This window comes from Pholcus phalangioides, unplaced genomic scaffold, assembly GCF_987345545.1.
Source record: "Pholcus phalangioides strain wild (caught in Gottingen) unplaced genomic scaffold, Ppha-v1.0 ptg000017l_1, whole genome shotgun sequence".
NCBI lineage: Eukaryota > Metazoa > Arthropoda > Arachnida > Araneae > Pholcidae > Pholcus > Pholcus phalangioides.
The window spans coordinates 25,940,854-25,964,719 of NW_028301610.1; the positions used below are offsets into that span (position 1 = coordinate 25,940,854).

At 33.1% G+C, this 23,866-nt stretch overlaps 1 protein-coding gene across 3 annotated transcripts in view; it reads right to left on the reverse strand.

Moving 5' to 3' along the window:
- The window catches only part of Sptz (zinc finger FYVE-type containing 26 spastizin), a 273,621-nt gene that overhangs the window by 201,462 nt on the left and 48,293 nt on the right, over nucleotides 1–23,866 (reverse strand). For all 3 annotated transcript variants that reach the window (XM_089246450.1, XM_089246451.1, XM_089246452.1), the window contains exons 7-14: nucleotides 23,750–23,838; nucleotides 19,133–19,296; nucleotides 16,079–16,941; nucleotides 15,569–15,764; nucleotides 12,656–12,721; nucleotides 12,048–12,238; nucleotides 2,967–3,909; nucleotides 758–854 (exon numbers count right to left, since the gene is read on the reverse strand). In XM_089246450.1, coding sequence (XP_089102576.1) covers nucleotides 758–854; nucleotides 2,967–3,909; nucleotides 12,048–12,238; nucleotides 12,656–12,721; nucleotides 15,569–15,764; nucleotides 16,079–16,941; nucleotides 19,133–19,296; nucleotides 23,750–23,838 — 2,609 coding nt within the window. The remainder of the gene's footprint in view (nucleotides 1–757; nucleotides 855–2,966; nucleotides 3,910–12,047; nucleotides 12,239–12,655; nucleotides 12,722–15,568; nucleotides 15,765–16,078; nucleotides 16,942–19,132; nucleotides 19,297–23,749; nucleotides 23,839–23,866) is intronic.

A 23,866-nucleotide genomic window follows, 5' to 3' on the forward strand; every position in this document is an offset into this window, starting at 1 on the left:
GGACACATGCATAGCTAATACTCCTTATGCTGAACCACTTAAATATTTTTACAATATTGCAACACTGCAAGTCATATGAGTAAGCAGAATTTTATGGGAGGGATTCAAATTTTTTTCTTCTGAGTTTAAGTTTTTCCCTGCACAATAACATTATAATCTTGGGGGGGGGGGGGGGGGGTTAGAACCTTCCTCCTTGCATACACCACTGCAGCAAGTATGGTATCTGAAGATAAGAGCAAATTTATTTTTCCCCTGTAAATCTAAATTTTATGCATTTATACTAAAAAAAAATAAATTAAAAAGTTTTTATCACACAAATAATGTGAACATGCAATAATGTACTTTAATACATTTCAATGATTTATTACTTGATTACTGATTTTCAAAAATTAAAGGCCAAAAGATTTTTCTTTAATTCATTGAGTTGTTAAAATTTAGTTTGATGAACTAGAGTCAATTTTTAGCTGGTCACAAATATTACACACTTATACATTACTAATACTCATGAGATTTAAGTGAATTTCCAATATTGCAATGTTCAATACTAATACAAAGCTTCATAGATGATTACCAAAGAAATAAACAAAAATTTTACCAGCAGTGCAGATTTTTTGAGCCACACATATGATTTTTCACTCAAGTATGTCAGTTGTTCATTTCTCACAAACAGAAAAATTATATAAATATTGATGTGAATGCAGTGTTGTAAGAAAAAGGTGGTTAAAAAAATTGCTTGTACTTATAATTAGTTACATACTTTTCAGGAGATATTTTCTTCTGTAAAACCATTTTTTGAAGAATGTCTGGTGGACTTTCCTTCAGCACACTAAAATATGATGTATATGGACTTGTTCCTAAGATTTTGAACCACACACACATATTAATGTTATGCATTTCAATAAACTAAGAGTTATCAAGACATGATTAAGATGATCAGATGGTGGCAGTTCATCATAAAGTTCATAATTGTTTTAAATATAAAAAGAAATGGTTTAGTTGATGCTCATATCACAACATATGAAAACTTCCTTGGATTAATCATTTAAATTGGAAAAAAAGGAATTTTGGTACACATAAATGATAATATGGGCAGGGATTTTTTCTTTCCTATCTATGTTGGATATTACAACATTACATTGTAATTTACAGCCAACATTACAATTTTCGTGCTACTATGTTTGAAGAAACATTTTTCTTGTGCATTGGGGCACTTATGCATTGCCTATAACACTTTAATTAGATTTATCAAATCTGAAACAGATAATCAAAACATCATGCGAGGTTATATTTATGTATTTCTCTTTTACATTTTGGGTAATTATAATTATCACATTTCTTAGAATATTGGTCATGGAACTTATTTTTTTAAAAAGTATAATGTTATAGCTTATGGCAGTTATGTTGAACATATTTTTTTCTGATGATTTTCTTAGACTTCGCAGTGCTTATATCCTTGAGCCGCTGTGGTGGTTGAGTGGTCATATTGATGGACTCACATCATGAGGACCTGGGATCGGATCATTTTCCTATGAATATTTTTAAATGTAGAATGTATTAATTAGAATGGAATGCTTTCTTTTTCTCTCTTTTGCTGATTAAGAGCTATGCTTAGTTTTATGTTCCAGGAAAGCCTTTTGAAGTTCTCCATATCAATCTATAGTGTTTTCACTTGGTGACTGCCATCAAATTGTAAACATGCTCTCTTTGTCTGGTTCCCACATTTGGATGAAACTCCAGAAGTGACACATGATCCCACACACAACATGAAGTTAGAAGGTATCATCTTAAACATAGTGGTTGAAATCTATTTGTGTCTGACACTTTTTTGGCAGGAATGTTTAGGGCAGGGAGGTCCAGCTCTTTTAAGCCAGATCAACCAAGTTGCTTTGAAATTTATTTTAAAATGGAACAAAATGAAATTTAATAAAATTTTTCTTGCCAGTGCTGCTAAGGGCAGAGTAAAGTAGAGTGAGTGATTTGCTTTTTGAGTGACTTTTATCATTTTTCAGTGACTAATAAGGTAAATTTTTTTATGATGTGAAATGCTGCTCTAATTGATATAACGGCGCCACAACCACATTGTAATTAAATTGTTCTTTAAAATGATTTGTTTAATTCTGAGTCCGATCTAGTATTATAATTAACATTTTGAGTTGTGGTTATGTTTTTTATTATTGATGTGAATTTAATTTTTAGTAATGCAAAATGTTGTTTTAATTGATATAATGATCATGGCTACATTACAATTAAATGGATGTTTAAAATTGTTTGTTTAATTTTCAGTTTCATTTAATGTTGCAAATATTTATATAATTCATTAAAGATTCAAGTGTGGTTCACAATTTGAGAGGCATTTTCATTGTGGAATGCTTGATTTTATTTAGATTATATTATATATGTTTGTAGACAGGACTCATGACAGTGCTCACCCTAAAGAAATATGGTGCATATACAGTCCCCACAACTTCGCTCCTATCAGAAATAAGAGATGTACTTGGATGTACATGGTTGGCAGAAAAAATTGAATAAATAAAGATTAAAATGAGAGATAAACAAAGCATAATTTTTTTTGGAAAGTTAATGTTAATTTTCAGTAGATACTACAAGAATGTGTCTGATACATCACTATAAATATATGATTCCAAACATATGTGTGATTTGTACGCACATTTTTTAAAAACGATTTTTAAACATTTTCCACATTATTTCCATTTAAGATGAATTGATTCATGTATGAATTATAACATTTTTTGTATCGCTCCGTAGTGAAAGAAATTTTGTATGCTTCATGTTTTATTTTTACATTTGTTAAATCAAAAATGCCACGTACTCAACAAAAAATTCATAAAGTTGAATGTTCTAAACAACAATGTTCAAGAGACCAAAGAAAAGTATCAGTATACAGGATTTATTGATATAAATGGAATTAGTATGGAGATTAATGGAAAGGAAGAACAAAAACTTACCTATGATTTTTTCATCTTTATAACACATCAGAGCATTCGCCACTTGTTTCAAATAGTTATATAATTTTTTCAAATAATTTCTATATTTAGAGGGTCGAGGTTTTACAGAATCTATTGACCATCCACAAACATCTAAGACTGTTTTTTCCAGCTTTATGTAAGATACATCAAGTTTACTGTCAGACATTAAGAATTGATCATCATATTCAAAGTTTTCCATGTGTATTTCACAAATATCTTTTTGTAACAAACTTATAAAATCTTCAATTTGGATTGAGACATTTTTCCACACTTGCAAATATTTCAAAAATGCCAAACTTTCAGTCGGTCCCAAGTAACTAACTATACATTCAGAAAATGAAAAACATTCTGAAATAAGAGGGAAGAAAACCAATTGAGTTTTAGATTTGCTGAGTTCATCAGCTGAGAAAGACTGAAAACAATTAATAAGTAGAAGCATCATATTCATCGTTTCAAGGCAGCCACGACTGAAATTTACTTTCTTTTTTTTACTAGAAATAAAATATTCTTTCAATTGCTGGAGAGCTCTCTCTAAGATAACAGTAGAAGATCTAAGAGAGAAACCTTGAGTGAAAGCCAAATCAGCCAAAGCAAGACTATGAATGTTTTCCACCCCACTAAACCAATATTTCTCTGATGGTTCAAGCTGTTCAATAATTTCTATAACTTCAGGTATTTCTGGAATTTTCATTTGGCTTATTTCTTGTTCAATCACTGAGCTTGCAGCAGATGAATGTAAACCAGATGCTGCTGCATTTGCAATAATAACCATATCTTTAGCACTGGAAGATTTTTTAACAACAGGTTTTCTCAAAGTTTTTTCTTGAATTGTAGTGGCTTCTTTCACTTTAGCACTCAGATTATTAACACTTTCTGCAAATATGAGCTCTTTGGCTTCAACAGTTGATTGTAGATCATACCACTGCAAAATAATAGATAATTGTTTTTTTTAATTTGAAAATAAAAATTCTACTGATAAAACTTAAACCATTTAGCTTATATTTTATACATTCTACCCACAGAGTGACAAAGAAAGTGATTGACAAATTTTAAAAGTTGATAAAAAATAAATTGACATAAAAAAAGTGTGGTTTGCATTAAAGTGCTAATCATAGTGTCGTCCTTTTTATTAATTAAGAGAATAGTTCCAAATTTCACTCACAAATGGAAGTATCATGAAAAACTCAACATAACACATAAAATTTGCACACAAACAGTGCATAACTGATGTTTATTACGCTTCAAGTTAAATAAACTACCACATTTCAATGAGAACTCTTTGTAGCGTGGGGCTACATGTAAACAATACTAAATTTCAAGGCAAGTATTTGCAAACATTGATTGCAAAAGAGTCTCCTTTGCTTCTGTGATTCTTAGCTTCAGTGTCTCAATATTGGACAGGTGAGATATAAAATTTGTCTTTGACATATCCCTTCACAAAATAAATTCAGAGAGGTTAAATCTGGAGTCCGAGATGGTGCAAAACTTTTGTTTAACTGTATAATGACATTTTTTGTTTTAAATACCAACCAATTGCAATTTTTTCTTTCATTGGGTTTGGGGGCAATATTTTCAGATTGTATTCAGATTTACATTGTGCTTAGCATACAACTACAAACAACTATGCTAAAATGTAATGGATGCTGGATCCTGAAAAATAAAGTTTGCAAATGCCATTGATCTTTTGTGGGTCTTTCTCTGCATACTTTATCTCCATAACATAACCAACCACATACAAATGATATAGACACTGTCTACAAGCCTACCCATCAATTATGGCACATGCTGCATTGCATAAAATATCCCAGAGACCCTCTGTGTGCCACTAGTTATATAAAATTCTGTGTCCATTTGGTGCTATACATATTGGCTTCACTCAATGTAGCATCAAAACCAGATTCACAGAGCATAACAGGAATTATTGCTTACCACAACAAGAATAATCAGCTTTTGCTGAACATGCACTATCAGAAGGGAGTCATACCATCCTTTTCAAAAGGAAAAATTTGAACCAACAGAGCCTAGCATACAGTGTTTTGGAAAAGAGATCGTTACCCAACCCCATCTATACTGTGATTGGTCCATCCAACTCTTCCGCAATTACCAAATCCTATTGTTAGTGCCAACCTGAGTCATCACCAGATCGCATTGCCGACGGAGTACCAAGAGAGAGAGAAAAAGAAAGAGACAGAGAGAGAGAAAAAGAAAGAGAGAGAATCAAAGATAGCGGAGTGGTAAGTCGGTTCAAGAGAGGCTGCACAGAAAAGTAATTAAGAATAGTACAAACAGTGTGGAATATTTAGTAGATTAAAGAAAAGAAAGTATATATGTATATAGAATATAATAAAGTGAAGTGTAAATAGATTGTCAAGTAAAATTCAACCTGTACAGTGTGCTTCCAGTGAAAATTATTTAGCGTGAACTTGTGTGTGATGTGCTTGGGACTGTATAATATTGTGATGAGATCACACTGTTCAGCCTGAACCAGCAGTTGCTATTAATGCCAGCATGGCATCAGCTTCAATTGTATTTGGTAGCCAGAGGAGATCATGCTGTCAACACAGAGGACCGTTTCATTTACGTCACCATTTTGGGGGGGGGGGGCTAATGTTATTACAAGCTGTTGTTGAGTTAAGAGGCTGTCTATTGTGTAGTCCCATTCAGCCCCAGGAACATATTATTCTATGGCTAAAAATATTTGTGCTCTGTAGTTGACTTGCTCAAACAGCCAGAGGTTGCTGGTTTGATTCCCCACAGAGGAATGTGACTTCTCTTTCCAAAATTATCTTCGCTTTGTATCCAGTCATCTGTACTTTACATAACTAACAGAGAGGTTCATTGTTTTGTTAACACTGAAATTGTCTATTATATGTGTAGTTTTTGATTTGATTTTTTGGTTGTTTTTTTTTATGACTACCGTATGGGCAAAAAGGGATAAGGGATGGGTGTACAATACTTATCTGCGATATTTTTTCAAAGAAAGTTTGACCACAGCTAAACAATCTTGAAACTTTCCTTAGAGGAACCCTATCTTCCAACATGGTAATTATCATATTTTTTCAGAACATCAGAAAAATATTTTCTGGGAGCCATCTCTTAGCACTTTGGAAAAAGTTATAGTGTTGAAAACCTCCCATTGCATTAATTTTTCATACAGTTTCTGGTTAGCCTGCAACTGAGCGAGAACATTATTTCATTTACATATTTTGAGCCAAAATGTTTTTTAGAACAGTGTGTGTGATTGAACACTTATTTCCCACAAAAATGAACTGTACAAATATTTTTTCCCAGGTATTGCCGGTTTATAAACTGATTTTCAAGGTCACATTGGAATAAATTTATGATTTTTATCAGTTATGTTTTATTTAGAATGTTTTCACCAAAAATTTCCACTCAGAGAAAATTTTTTCTTTGTTTTTGTTAAATACACCATTGTTAATTTTTTGGTACATGGTAGAAAGTTTTTTTCCATGGGTAGTATACCATCACAGTCATCATGTACAATATTCAAAAATATTAGGAATTATCCTGTGTGAATATAGGTTAGTAGTATCTATAGACAGATCCTGCTTAAAAAAATTTAATGACACCCTTGTTGATGTGAAGACATTATAAAGTTTGAGTAAATGGCAGGTTCTTCTGTATTTTAACACTTGAACAGCGGCACTTTCAGTATACCTAGAACAGCGGAATGGGTCAAATTGACCCAAACTTTGAAAAAACAGTGTTTCATAGCGAAAACCGGATATTTATATTTGGTTTCTGAGTTTCTCCCTACTCTTAATCAATGTTGTTTAATTGCATATTCATAAAGGAAAATTATATTTGTTTGTGAATATAAAATGGGCTTCAAAATTAGCTAAAAAAATCATGCAATTCAGTAAAAATAAGATTTAGTATACATTATTTACTCTATTCAGTCCAAAAAGATTTTTCAGTGATCCCATAATATGATAAAGATGTAAAATAAGCGTGTTAAATTGAGCATGAAAAAGTCTATAATATGATTCTGTCAAATAAGTATTGATTTCTTACTGATAGTGGAATTTATGATGAGCAGTTGAGCAATTTTTTTTTTCAATATTCTTGCACATTCATCGCATGTTAAAGTTGCACAACCCATGCAAAAATTAACAGTTTTGTTTCCACATTTTTATGTTACATGACATATCAGACTCGTTTATTTTTATTTATTACTATTATTATTATTATTTTGATCGCTCACGAACAGATACATGATCAAGAGCACACAAACGTTTCCTTTTGCGCAAGGGCAACACGTATGATGAACGCAGCTCTTCAAATAACATTTTAGAGGAACTGCTTTCAAAAAATAGTTCTGGCCTTCTGTACTGCTCTATACAAAATACAGGAATATTTTTATAGTGAGATCCAGGATGTTATAGAAAACGGCTATGATACCAAATATTTTCTGGGCATTTGATTGCTACAACTACGATTGTTACACTTTGTTGAATTGTAGTGTGAAATAGTTTCTGCGTATGTGTGTGAGGAAGCTTTTTGGGGCTAACTACTTCCAATATCGACTGCCAGATGAAGCGTGCTGAGTAATGAAAAACTTTCTTTCCTTGATAAACTGCCATTGTGGCATCATTGTTCCATACAACTGTAGTTTCACTATCTTTATTGTGTGAGATAATATTGCTCTTCAATTTTGTCTCATCGTCTCTACTAAGCTCATATTTCTTGGCTTTTAGCATTTGAGCCAGCTTCATTGTAGTGAAAAGAGGTGTCGGTTGAGGCATTTCTGCCCTTGTTCGCAAATGGCTTGATCAGTTGCATCACTATGTGCTCTGAAAGAGAGATTTGTTGGACGCTGATACTTCCCAAGGTTTCGAAATCCGTGCGAAACATATTTGGTGCAAGCCAGAAGTTTACTTTTTTTCTGTGACATCGTTTGCCTACAGAAATTTCAACTACACATTTTTTCTAGAGTTAAGCTTTTACTCTCCGAAAATCTTCATTGAGTCCCGTCAGAATTCCAGGTATTCAAGTTCACAAAGGAAAACATTATTTAGCTCTACTTGTGCCATTACCCCATTAAAAAAAAGATAATCTGCTCTGACAATGAATTGGCCTTGACCTTGAAAGACCTTTACAATTCACTATCTTCATTTACAAAAAATTTTAGAAAGGATAACCATTTCCAAGAAAATTCTGCACCCCCTTTTTCCTTACAACGTTAAGTATGTTGGGTCAAGATGACCCAAACCACGGTTTTAAGTATAAGTGCTTATAGCTCTGAAACACGAAATGTGAAGATAAAATTTTTATGAATTAATATTCATATGATATCATGAAAAGTCACGAAATGTTTTTAACATCGTGTAAGTTTTTGAGATAAATGAAAACGAAGTTTGATTTGGGTCAAATTGACCCACTCTGTGGTTCTAGTGTTAATGGAGATCAGGTATTTGTGGCCATGTTAATTACACAGTTCACCCAAATTTTGTTTCAAATAAAACCAATTTCTCATGAATTGGCTATCATTTTTAAGGTAATCTGAGATTTGAGTACTCCAAGGAGATCTTCTAATTCAATATGTACTATTGAGACTCTACCGCAATTGATGAGAATTTTATTCTTTAGACTGATAATTATGCATCTATCTATTTCTAGATCAACTATGATGGATGAATGCTAGCATAAGCTTGTGATACTGCTCTGGAGTAGAAAAGACGATATTTTTGTCACCCACAATGTGCAATACAGTCGAATCCCATTTTAGCGAATACCGTTATAGCAAAAATCTAGTTTTAACAAATACTTTTCTAATCATCCCAGATAAGTTTACATAGGAACAATGTAGAAAAACTTGAAATTCCTTTATAATGAAATTTCGTTATATTGAAGTAATTTCTCCGGTCTCTTGGAGTTCGTTACAACGGGATTCGACTGTAGTATAGCAACTATGTTTTTGCCAAGAACATTCATGGGACTTGTTTCTAGAGTTTCCGTTGCGTTATCTTCTCAGCAGCTTACTAAACATTTTCAATTTCATCTTAATATGAATCTGTATCCATTCAAAAAATACTTTCAAGTTTAGAAAAAAATAAAAGTCCCAGGGTGGCCAGGAACACGTGAACTTACAATGCATTGCATTGTTCTGATGAAGAATTTATTTGTCAAGAAAAAGTTCTGATTTCTTTCAAATGATTGAAAAGTGATGAAAAACAGATTCCATTACATTATGTCTGAGTCATGATGTAATAATGTTAGTCTTAACATGAACTATACTAAAAACAGTGATTGAAAAAAAATCAGTTTCGGCAGTGGGAATAAGACATACATTATTATTATATATTTTTTTTGGTGAAGTACTGTGTACTATTGTTTCGTATACTACTATTTTTTATCCCGGTCGTACTAGAAACACAAAAAAAAAAAAAATTCACATCATCATTAATAAAATTATTATCAAACAACCATGCATTTCTCAAAAAATAAGATGAAATCTAAAGGTGATTTTGTCAAGATCCAAGTAGCTATCTTTGCAGTAATTTTTTTTATTCTCTTAGTAGAGAATAAAAAAAATACACGGCCACAACAGGCAAAATGTCCAACGAGATGGCTGAGACAAAGATGCCCATTACACATATGGATATCATATATTTCTAAAATACAGCAACCGAATCAAAAATACAATTACAAAAACCTAAATCTATGGTCTATGTATAAAATATTATACAATGCCCATAAAAATATTTATGGTTGTCTTATTCTAAGTATGAACAGCTTCTCGATTTACCCCAACATGTTCATCATATTTCATTTTAAATGTGTCAATTGTGATAGAATTTACTACCCCCAGGGGCAGGGCCATCTTAAGAGCATTCAGGGGCCCCCGCGCCAAGTGATTTTTCTGATGTCCTACCTGGCAAATTTTTAAAAATTCAACCACTTCTAATTTTTCTGAGGCCCCCTATTCTCTTGAGGCCCTAAGATGGGCCCATGCATTAAGACGACACTACCCAGGGGTAAATTATATATTCCATTTATTAACAACCCTATTAGAGAAAAATTCCCTGCGACACCATGCATAGAATTGTCCCTTACTAATCGATACTGGTGTCCCCTTGTCAAAGCAGTCGATTGACAGTGTATTAATAATTCATGGTCCATCCTATCCATCCAGTTGAAAATTTTGAACACTTCAATCATATCCCCCCTCTGACACCTGTGTTCATCCAATGTAAAAATATTCAAAAAATGAAATCTCTTTTCATAACTCAAGTCTTGTGCACCAATCAGAGCACACATAGCTCTTCTCTGAGCCCCCTCAATAAAGTCTATATATAATAGGTATGATCTGTAGGTATGCACCCCAAAACCTTACAGCATACTCTAGTCCAGGACAAACTAAGCCTCGGAAAAGAAGAAGAATGACTTTAGGAGAATGCAAAGAGACCCTTATGAAAATGAAACTGAGCATTCTATTCAATTTTGACTACCGCAGAACAATGTTCAGAAAATCTAAGCTACTCGTCAATTACAATTCCTAAATCAGTGACCCTAGTTGCATCAGGGATAGTGATATCATTCAAGTCATAAGAGAAATGTAGGATGTTCAAACTAAAATGAGCGACCATACACTTGTCAATGCTAAATGTCATGTTCCATTCATTTGTCCATGCTCTAATCCTGCTTAAGTTGGTCTGGAGCAACTCCCTATCACTTTGATTCTCGACTACCCCCATTAGCTTCACGTTATCTGTGCATTTGCTAATAATCCCATCGATAACCTGATCAAGTTTATTGATACCCTGGTTGAGTTTATCGATAAAAAAGGAGAAAAGTATAGGCCCATGGGCACTTCCTTAAGGAATTCCACTGGACACATCTGTTCAATCGGGAAATTTCCTGTTCCATGTAACCCATTATGACCTATCTCTTAACCACAACTCCATCCAATTCAGCAAATTGCCCCCGATCCCAATCTCATGTAAACTCTCCAAGAGTTTACCATGTTGCACCCGACGAAATGCCTTCTGGAAATCAAGGTAAACATCATCTGCATTTTAGCCCTTACCCAAGAAGCAAAGGAGGCTTCATAGAAGCAAAGGAGGCTTGCAACATGTGACTTCCCCTTCCTGAACTCTTGTTGATTATCCGACAATATATTATTCTCCCTATCCACTTCACCAACTGCCTTTTGATAATAATTTCCAAAATTTTTGAGAGGGAGCTCGTCAGACTCACTGGATGATAATTGGACACAGCTTCTCTACTACACTTTATAAATATTAGAACCACATTAGCAAGCTTCCAATCCCATGGGATGATACCCTCAGCAACACTACTTCTGTAAATCTGTGAGACTGGCCCCAACAATGCATTAGTACATTCCCTAGATAGGATAGATATCATCTTGTCATGGCGCTTTGTTTGCACATACATTTTTTAGAAGATTTAGGACCTCCACATCTTCCACTTGAATATCGTTGAGGATTTTATTACTCCATGCATCACCTGTACAATGAATATCAATTTCTCTATTAAAAACTGATGCGAAAAAGTCATTGAAAGAACTTTATACACGCCTACATTGCTCTCTACCCTAGACCCTCCTATTGAGAGGGGACCAACTGTTCCCTTATATCCATTATTGACGTACCTAAAAATGATTTTGGGTCAGAGCCAATGTTATTTGCCAACCTGGATTCAACTTCCTTTTTACTATCTCCTATCACTTTCTTTAATGCCCTTCTTTTATCAGTAAACAATGGCAGGTCACCTTGTTCATTTTTAAACTCTCCGAATGCTCTTTTCTTCACATAGCATTCCAGGAAAGTTTCATGCAGTGGCATCATCTATCGCAGTATGTTGAATCAAAAATATAAAATCTATAAGATGATAGCAGTGGCTTGAGTGCATAAAGAGACTAAACCAAACAGTCTATTTCAGAATTGAGTTGTGCAACTTCTATTTATGATGAATTTAATGGATGAAATGATTTTGATGTGACAAGCATAATAAGAAAATTAACACCTTGCTCTAATAAATAAAAATATTTTATGATAAATGTAGGAAAATACTCACATTGATAACTTCAGATGCTTTTTTGTAGTTCTGTTCCCACAAACAATGACGCAGTAGTACAGAAGGTGTCGATAACATTCGTTGGATTACATTTAATTGTGAATACTTATATTGGAAGATTTGTTTCTTTGAGCTCTGCTTATATTTCTTTTTCTTTCTATATTTTCGATTCCCTCCATCACTGCCATTATCTAAAAATTCATCAAAATTAGTATGAAAATGCAATATCACTAGTTTTTTCCATTCATCATGAGGTGTTTTGAAAATGTTTTCATTGAAAGATTTGTACAGGATAATATGCATAATGATATGAACACTTATTATTTTTGGAAAAAAAATTATTGATCAAAAAAATACTGTTCTATATTTGATGAAATAATACATTAGTATTCAAACTCCATAATGAAAACATCAACACTTTATAAAATTTTGAAATAAAAATAATGTAAAGCAAAAGTGTTCCATAGCTTATACCATCCTATAATTGCATCTCTGCTTGCACTTCATAACTTGAAACAAGTAATACAAAACAAATACAAACTTGAACACAATGAACATTGATTTTGAAAAAATTTAACATGTGCACAAGTGAGAGAAGTATAAATCACCTGTTCCTGAAAGTGTTGCACTGCTTATTTCATTTATACTTCTCTGCTTCAACACTTTGGTAGTGCCTGTAAGTAAACATGATAATGTACATATACCACAGTTATCATCACCAATAGATATACGGGATGATTCCAAATTCATGAGACAATCTTTAAAATGCAATTTAATATAAATTTTAAAGTTAATATAAGACACCCAAACAAGCATTTTTGGTCACAGAATGTGTAGTCAAATCACAATAAATAAAGTGATAGTGGGTGCTTTTAGAGAATTCTGAAGAGTACTTCACCAGTAGTAAATATTATATTTTTCCAACGGATCCACTGCAATATGAGATATCAAATATCCAAAGGCGCAAAGATTGCAACATGGTAGGCTTCCTCGTGGTGCATCATTGCTAAAGTAAAACCACTACAAGATATTGTACCGTTATTGTTTGGCGCCATTGTCATTTATTGTCATAGTATGATCTTGATGGTCCTCGCACCAATAAAAACCCCAATCCGATCCAAAGGTATCCGATTTTAATCCTGTACACGATTCACTATTATATGTAAACCACTAAGAAAATCAATGAATTCATCAATATGAAGCACTTTATAATAAAACTATAAATAAATCTCCAATAAAACCCAATAAATACCTCAAGGATCTCTAAAATATGGATCCAACTTGAAGTATAAAGACTTTTTCTTTCTTCTTTTTAAAAGAATTGAAACAAATTTGATGATAGATGATGAACTTTTTATTAATGCTATGAAAAAGACTGTCAGCTATTACAAGAACTTGTCATCATGATATGACTTATGTGCCAACAGTGAAAATATAAAAATTAAATGCAGTAGAGTCTCTATGCAATGAAAATTTCTATTGAAATAACTTTTCTATATAAAAAATTTTTTCACAAAAATGCCCACATTTTGGTTAATTTAAATTGAAAATTATTTTAATTAATAAAAATTGCTTTCTATATAACAAATTTATGAGTTTTTCTTCACTATTATATTTGCTTCATCTGTAGTTTTTGTTTTTCCAAAACCATCTGGTTTTTTTTATTAGATTTACACACCATCTTTCTATCTTTGGTAGGTATCAATGAAATGGTTGCTGCTTCTCACAGTTTTTTATTTACATTTTTGAGAAACCCTTTCCAGAGGGCATTTAGTTTATTACCCTTAATAATGGCTCTATGAAGGACTAGTTTAAAAGTTGAAAGGGTGCAAAGAAAAGTCTCTAGAGCACTAACGAGTATTCAAGGCTTGAGCTACAAAAAGAGCCTTGATTCATTGAATATGTTTTCTTCGGAACAACATAGACATTGTGGTGATATGATAGAAGTGATTTTTGATGGGATCAATATGATGGATCATGAAATATTGTTATGCCAACAAAATATTACCTTCATTCAACAGCTTCGACTCGGAGGAAACCAGTTTGTTAGTTAGGGATAATTCCAGGTTGTTGTTTCACAGGGAATTTTTTCCCAAGAGGGTTGTAAATGCATGGAATAGTTTATCCTCCGATGAAGGGAATTCTCCTCGATAAACACCTTCAAGAGGAAATATTTCTATGGACTGAGTATTTTAGCTGATTAGTTACTTTTTTCAGATTAGTGCTTTTATACTACTTTTACAATCTAACTGAACATGCACCTCGTGAAAATTCCTCTGAGGAATTTACAATGAGTGTGTAAGTAGTGTGCAGCAAAACGTTTTGAGAAAAAAGAAAGCCATAGGCAATCTTTGGACTTGAAGCAACAATGTAAGAAGAAGTTACCATTCCTTACGCAGGATGCTAGATGAGGTTTGTATGACTACTGGCCCAAACATGGACAAAAGGGATAATGCAGATTCTGCAAGAATGAATACTCAACTGTGTTTTGTTCATAATTTAAAATGGTCTTGTGCCACATAGGAGCTGTTCTGAAGGTTTCGATAGAAAACCATCAAGTGCTCAAAAAATTTCTACCTCATTATACAGTGGAATCTCGACATAACAATACTCTAAGGCAGCGGTTCTCAACCGGTGCTCCTTGTGCACTCTCCAGGGGCTCCGCGGCCGCTCGAGTAAAATAAAAAAAACAGTAAAATTAAAAAAAATAATTATAAATATTTTCATATAGTAAAAATAAATCTGTAACTTTGATGAATAATTAAAAAATTGGCCTACGGGGCTCTGCCATAGAATTTTTTCACTTAGAAGGGCTCCGCAAGTCAAAAAAAGGTTGAGAACTACTGCTCTAAGGACAGAGAAAAAATATTGTTATAGATGAATTATGGTTTTATCAAGATGCAGCTGTTTAACATTAGACTACATTGCATTTCTATAAACAATACTTGAAAAAATATCGTTGTAGAAGGATTTATTGTTAATTGAGTATTGTTGTAGTGAGGTTTTACTGTATTCCAATTATCTAGTAGTGCCTAGAGTATGTTTTTTTCAAGTTGAAAAACATTAATTCCTATTTATGTTTATGCTTTTCTTTCTTATTCTACCAATTCTTGCTAATGAGTTGGTAATGCTGCTTACAGGCAACATTCCATATTTTTTTTCAAATATTAACAATAACAATAATTTTTTGTTAACATATTATAATGGCATTCAATACACCTCATTTTCTTTGTATAACTCCTCAATTTTTTTTTTTGTAAATTTCAATGTTTGCCAATTAAATGGTTAAAATGACTCTCTGAAACTGGTCTGCAACATGTGTTTACAAAGATAGTAAATTGCTGTGAATGGTAGATGAAAGGTGAAGTTTGTTATTGCAAAATAGAAATCCAAACCAACTTCCTTATGGCATGAATTTTGAATAGTGATCTCAGCTCATAAACTTTGGGAAAAGTTCTCTTGTATAATCATAAATCTAAAAACTTAAACTACAAAGATATGATTTTAAAAGAATGACAAACCTGTCTTAGTTAGATTACAGGTGGAGAGAAAACTCCTTTCAATAGAATGCTTTTCATTCAACTGCACAAGTTCAAATCTCCAGACAGCTTCATTGATGTGTTTTTGCAAGTGCTGGACACGTTTATGCACTTCATTTTCTTGAATTGAACAAAAAAGTCCAGCTTTGAATTCATCATGTTCTTCTGGTAAGTCAGACTAATGAGAAATAAACAAAAGTAATATTTTTTTTAATCCTATCTTGGTTTTCAGCTTTTCTTTAAAGCTTACAAAAAACCAAAATAAATATTTTTGAAACAATTTTTATGCTTATTCAATAACTTTTAATAGCACTCAAGTATGGATTAAAAGGAAATTTATATTCTAAATTGAAAAATCCTTTTCCTTACAAAAAAAATTTTTTTTTGGAAAAGGCAATAAGCAAAGATATGCTGGCTCTTATGTAAAGTTAAAAAATTAAATCAGTTCAAAGATGGTGTCTTTGATATTAAATACAATAGTAACCAACATACTTTTTGAAGTTTGTAATTATGATCTCTACTCTTTCTGGCTTTATAGATTTCAGCATTGATACTAATAATTGCATCTTTGAGAACCATAATATAATCCCTAATAAATAATTCACAGCATAGAAATCCCATCATTGACATACTGTTGCAGCCAGTGCTTCCTGTGCTACGTGAGCTACCATGTCCTGAATGAGAGTCCCCATACTCTGGTCCAAACTCTTTTGACTTCACAGAACTAATCATGAAACGACCCAATCTTTTATTCTCCACCATACTGATTTTACTCGATTTCTTTTCCAGTACTTCTTCAGAAAATAAACTGTTGCTCCAACTTGTACTACCAAAAATTTTTGATGAATCAGTGTCATTCAAATACTTTAAAGAGCTATTGTGTTTTTCCTCTCCTTCATGCCCTTCATCTGAATCTGAATGGCCTATATTTTCACACATGTCTTCGGATGAAATAAATAGCAAGGAAAATAAATTTTCTAAGATTTCCAAGCGAAAGTTGATTGGATATAAAGTGTCCAACTCTTGTTTAGCTTTTTCCAATTGCTCGACAACAAATTTACTGTATGTCGCTTGAAATCCATGCTTACTAATAAACTGATTCAAAAAATTATATTTATATACTGTATTCTCTAAACCTTCATCAGAGTTCTCTGCAATAATGGGATGTTCAACTGTTTTATTTTCATATAACACTCTTGAAATGGGACAATTAGATTTCTCCATTATTTGATTGATGCTATAGCTACATAATATTGCTTCCATAACATAAGTGACTGAAAGATAACCATGATATATGACACTATCTTGACTGAGTTTGATGGTTACTTCATCAGGATTCTTGATTTCTCCCATACCTAATGATAATGAAAATACAATCATAAGGTCAGTAGTCATAAAAAATACATTTAACAGCAGAAATGAAAGAATACATATATAGTGCATTACAAAAGTTTAGACACTAGTTGAGATCACCCAACATCTAAAAGATACCATTTGCAACATCAGAAATTAGTTACCACTTATTGGGGTGAATATTTACTTTATTTGCAAAACAATCAAATCACACAATATATATGAAAGACAACATAATGACAAAATAAAATATATATATATATCACAAACAACTGATGCAAAAGTTTAGACCAGTGTTTCTCAACCTTTTCCAACTCACGGACCAGTAAAATGATTAAATGTGGTCTACGGACCACTATTTTGTGTGGGTGGGGATAGAAGGATTGGCCCCCCCCCCCCAATGAAAGGTGAAAAAATTAATGATACATACATAATCATGTGATTATGTTTACCACACTAACGTATCAGTTTTAACCCGCTCTAAGTGAAATATCAGTTTAGTCCCCTCCCCTTCCAGTACAAATTTCTGACTCAAAACAAGAACATTAAGTGCCATTAATAACATGGTAAATATGAAAGAGCGTGTTTTTTGCACATGAAAAAACATTAAAGAGACATTTTATCTGTATCAAACAAATCAAAATACTGTTTAGTGGAACCTCCCATAATGCTCACTTCTCGTTAGTGGGTAATTTTTTGAATCCCTCGGAATAGGGCTTTAATTTATTTCACCACCATTTAGTCCCATGGGTGTCCAATATTGAGAGGCTCCATTGTAACATTAATGATTTTCGTACCTTTCAATCTTAATGAGAGGATTTTTGTAACACACAACACAAAGTGGTTTCTGTTCACTCTCGTCACCACACTAAGTAAATCAGAATTACAGATATGAATTGTCATATCTTACAGATATGACAAATCCCCAGAAAGGGATACTTTTCAATACTATTATTATGCTGCTTGTTAGTTTCCATTATTGTTATGTTTTCTTTGCTGGCAATTTTTTTTTCGGCATCCATGGTCAGTTACGGCCTTGGCGACTTTTTTGAGGCACCGAAAAAAGTCGCCAAGAGTGGCTGTGATGATCTACGATCTGAGATCGCACAATGATCCTAGATTGTAAGTCTCCCGGGGAGTGACGTCATCTTCCTCACGTAGACATACGTTTTTCGGCTACTTCACTGCACTAGCGCGGAGAGAATTTCTTCCTGGTATGCAAATAAGCCTAGGCGACGTTTGGAGCACTTTAACTTGTATAAGAAGGCATAGCTCCTTCTTACTTGCTGCTTTTTATGATTTGTTAGCGCGTGAGCACTGTTGGTGTGCTAATAGTTCTCCATCTTTGGAAGCAATCTGCCAAATCATTGCTGAGGTCTTTGAAAAATAATGGATTGAACTTCCCCCTTCACTGAGGCTCACCTCCACCAGAAGTTGCCTATGCCGAGTTGACAGATAGACTCCTCTTGATCTGCTATGCTGGACTAACTTACCGTTCTTGAACGCTCTTGCTTCATCATCAGATGGACTAAATCCAATATTGGGAGCCTACAGACTCATCGTCGGTCATTCATTGCCACCGACTGGAACCTATGGACTCGTCGCCAATCGTTTTTCTCTGCAGACTGGATTCTACAATCTTGGTACCGATCGATCGTCGCCGCCTATCGGACTCTACGACCTCGTCACCACCCCCTATCGGACCCTACGACCTCGTCGCCATCACCGGATTCATCGCCGTTGACTGCTCATCACTGCTAATCGGATTCTATGGTTTCTTCATTATCAACCGGACCCTACAGACTCGTTACTACCTGTCAAGCAGACAGAATGTTTGTGGACTTATCTTGACCCCTTCGAATTCCCCAACTCGTGAAGGTGATTAACTTTTCAGTTCAGTATTCTTTGTTAGAAAACCTAATAAATTATTTGTTCATTGTCAATGTGTCTTTGTCTGGTCACTTGCAGAGACACATATAAAAACCCTTAATGCAATGAAAATGTTGCATGGCGACAGATTATACTACAGCTATTCTGCCCATACAAAACGATCTGGGCTCTGTATATGCTGAAAATATATTAACTAATAAATATAAATTATTTTCAAGAATGCAAAATAGATTGCACTTCTGCAGTCTCAAATTCAAATAAGAAAAATGTAAGGTTTCTGCAATAGCAGTGAGAGAAATTTACCTGATGATACAGCATCCACAATACCTATTACAATTTCTGGACTAATATTTTTCAACCCAAAAGCTCTTTGAAGCACGTTCAATGGTGATTGAGACTGAACCATGTTGAATATGTTGCATGCTTTTAAAGCAATATCTTTGGAATCAGCAAGAGGAAACTGCTTACTGAAAAGAAAAATTTGGAAATGCAACTATTGATTTGTCATTAACTATCCTGTACTATAAGAAACAAATCTTTTGTTTTCAAAATAAAGTTTTGTAAAAAACATTTTCATGTTTTTTAAAATAAGTGGATAAATAAATGCATTTTATTTAGGCAAACTAGATGTAAAAAATAAATTAATTATGCTTCAATATAAAATTTTTAAAAAATCCTTTTAGAAAATATGTCTGAAACATATTAAACATTTTTAAACAATAATAAAAAACCCATATATCACACAAAAAGAAGTGTATTATGTTTCTTATTTATAAAGTAGTGCTCAGTTTTCCAAACTATGCTCCGCCAAAGATTTCTTGGTGCTCCACGAAGAGATTGAAATTAACTGATCATATGGGGTCATTCAAGTATTACATCAGCATCGATTGGGGGGGGGGGGGTTTCAGATTTGCTGACATTTGGTGACGAGGGGAGTTTAGATGATGCTTACGTCATCAACCACCATTTATGAAAATATGAAATATTCTTAATGGCATCTTATTCGGTGTGCCAAAATCGGGAAAAAACCTTTCAATAGTTATTGGGCACCTGAACTAACAATCTCTCTATTGATAAGTCCCACACAGAGCCACTTCAGTGATCTCTGTTTCACAGATCGTTCAAGTGCTCTGGAAAGATGTTTGGGCTACTTAAGTGCTATGGAACTGTGCCAACATCACTCAAGTGATCCGTAATTATGCCACAAATTAAGTAAATGATCTGGGAATGTTCCGCGGGTAACTTGAGTGATGTAGAAACACACTGGGAACCACTTAAGTGCTCTAAAACTGTTCCACAGATCGTTTAAGTGTTCTGGAACTGTGTCACGGGTTACTTAAGTGATCTGAAAATGTGCCACAGGCCACTTAAATGCTCTGGAATTGTGCCACGGGTCATTCAAGCGATTTGTAAATGTGCCGCTTAGTCAATTTTTACAAAATTAGGTTTGGGGGGGGCCAAGCCACATCAGATAACCTTCAGGGCCACATTTGGTCTGCGGGTCAAGGGTTTACCATATATGACTTAAAGGGTGGGTCACAATAAATTTCTGAAAGAGAAATTTTGAGCTCTTACCCTTCAAATAGCATTGAAATTAACAGAAATTGATTATAATAACATATAAAAAGGTATTTTCTTTCAAAACTTTAATTTTAAAAAAAATATTTTTTTTTTTCGTCTGGGGGAGAAGCACACGCGTGAGCCCTTCCCCCTCACGTTTATATATGTTAGGAGGTAGGGGGCAGTGCTGACGAAATTTTGATGATGTGGGGAGGGGTCAGAGTTTTGCTGACAAGGGGGGAGGGAGTCAAAAATGGCTAAAAATTTGCTTATGTAATACTTGAACAGCCCCTATGCATAAATCAGGATTTCATCATCTCTGACGTTATTAGAACAGGGTTTGATAAATGCCAGCACCAGGTCACCACGGCAACTAAAAAATTGACATTAATGTCTTCAATATTTTGTACACATATGTGTGATGACTAAATTGGAGTCTGTGGACAAAGTGAAAATTTTGGAATGTATGTAAGCATTTCTACATACACCTACATGGGAGAAGGTCTAAAGGGCCTAAATAGACCTAAAAAATTATATTGGCTGTTTTTCTTGGAGAAAAAATATGCTCGGCTCCTAACAAATTGGCTGGCGCCTAACACTTTTTTCCCCAATTTGTCAATCTGTATTAAAAAACATTTTTAATTGCCTCTGTAGAATTTCTTTAGAAGAAACTAGCACCTGACTTAAAGATTTGGATATCTTTTCACATAAAAAAGTAGTAAAAATGAATACATGTATTCAATTATCAATATCTCAATGACATACATCCTTATCAAAGAAAGCTTTTGTATACAAAAAATAGCGCAAATTTTTTACCTATTGACCTCATGTTGATTGGGTTCCATATAAAAATTTTAATACCTCCTTAATTTTAATTTAATGGGGTGAAATTATCACAAATGAATTTAATGTGCATGGTAATTTTTCATATTTAAATTCAGCTGAAATTTTACCATGGGATTTTTATCTCCATCTGCCATGTTTTTCTAGATACACTCTGTGCACATTGCAAACCCCCTTTCTTCAGATACGTTGAGTGAGAAGCATGAGAACATATTTTGTATGCTTATAAAATTCCGTATTCTGTATGGTTAGGTCATACACCAAGTGAATATTGATGGTCTATGATGAATTTCTCTCCTAAAAAATCTGCTCAGAGAGTTGAAAAGTTTTGGAACAACTGAAGAGCTGCCTTATATTTCAAGCTGTTGTAGTAGAATAAGACAACCATACAGTTACACGTGGCGTTTTTAAGACAACCATAAATTTTTTTATGGGCAGTATATTATATTTTATCATAATTATTGGGGTTTTTTTTTTTTATCTTATTGGATTGCTGTATTTTTTATATAGATAGAGATATATTTATCATCCATATTTTTTGGATACGTTTATATTTTAACTGACACGTTTAAAAAGAAATACGATAAACATGTTGGGGTAAATCGAGAAGCTATCCATTCTTAGAATAAGACAACCATAAGTATTCTTTATGGGTATTGTATAATATTTTATCACGTGTATATATTGTTTATAATTGTAGTTAATTGCATTTTTAATTGGGTTGCTGTATTTTTGAAACATATGACAACCATATTTTTATGGGCATCTTTTTATCAGCCACCTCGTTGGGCATTTTGCCTGTTGTGGCGTTGTATTTGTATTTGTATTTGTATTTTTATGGGCATCTTTTTTCAGCCACCTCGTTCAGCATTTTATCTGTTGTGGCCTTCGTATTTTTATTTGAATCTCTCTAATCCAGACTACTCAGAACCTGGGTCATTCCAGATTAGGGAAGTTTCGAATTATTATTCTATAAGGTGAAACTAATTTAATTGAAATATCTGGATTTAATGGTGAGCTACAAGCGCTGGGAGATTCTGGGAGATTGGCAAAATTCAAAATGGATTTATCACAGCAATTTTTAATTGTCAATTCCCCAAACACCATTGAATCTACAATCAGTCAAATTTATCAAAAACGTTTTCATCACACCAGCTTTTAAAAAGGAGCCTACAATAAACCATATCAGTGTTCTGGTTCAGGAGAAATTTAGCCTTTTGTTTGCAATACATCACTGAAATCTGTGTCAATCAAAGTAATTTTAGTAGGTTTTAGAGACGATTTGTGTGATTTTTCGCTTTACCAATCCCTCAGCTCTTGAAGCTTGCCATTAAATACATTAAATACTACATATCCTGTAGATAGAGGTAATGACACCCTTACAGGATTTTTTCATCAAAATCAGTATTTACCAATTCTGAACATTCGTTGAATATCTACTTCAACAAATGCTGATGTCAGTTATGTATTGTGAACAAAAGGCTAAATTTCTCTTGAACCAGAACACTGATATGGTTTATTGTAGGCTCTTTTGAAAGCTGGTGTGATGAAAAAGTTTTTGATGAATTTGACTGATTGTAACTTCAATGGTGTTTGGGAATTGGCAATTAAAAATTTTGGTGATAAATCCATTTTGAACTTTGCCAATCTCCCAGTGCTTGTAGCTCACCATTAAATCCAGATATTTCAATGAAATTAGTGTCACCTTATGGAATATTTTCTGTTCTTTCTAAATATGTGCTTAGTTTGCATGTCGGTCTTTCAAAAACTTCACAAATTTGGGTTTTCCAGACTCGACACATTTTTTTTTCATAATTGAATATACACCATACCTCGAAAATAGTTCAAGATAAGACAGGGTTGATGGGATTTTTCATGATCAACTTGGGCTTGTCTATCACCCACTTTCATTTGGCAGAACAGGTCGGATTCACCCTGTATATTTATTTTATTTATTTATTTATTCAAATACAGCAAGCTACAGAAAACAATCCAATTACAGTATGGTAAGACATAGAAATGTAAATCAAATTGGATGAAATAAATACCCAGATATAAAATACAATAAATAAAAACAAACACAAGCCAATAAAAAATAAGAAAAATGAAGGCCTATATAGAATCACCGGATCAATTAAAAATAAAAATAAATAAATAAAAACACGCGACCAAACGAAAAATAACTAAATAAATAATATGTTACAGTAAATGTATGATAAATTCGTTATTGTACATAGTAACTGATTATTATTTATTTTTTATTTATATATTTTTCTTTTTTTTTTAAATATAAAAAATAAAAAATAAATAAAACATATATATCAATATTATGTATAATAACTAACCAAAACTGTCAGTTATTATGCATAATAACCAATAAAATCCAGTTATTATGCATAATAACCAATAAAATACGGTTATTATGCATAATAACCAATTCATCACATTTATCATAACATATATACACAGAAGTTATTTAGATTATGTAAGAGACTTTTTTTTTTCAAAAACTTATACTTGTAATAGTTGATACAACGTTCTTTGAATGATATATTGGTCAATAACTTTTTTCCTATTTCCATTAGACAGACGTCATCATCTGCAGTCTGCAAAATCAAAATCATACAATACAGG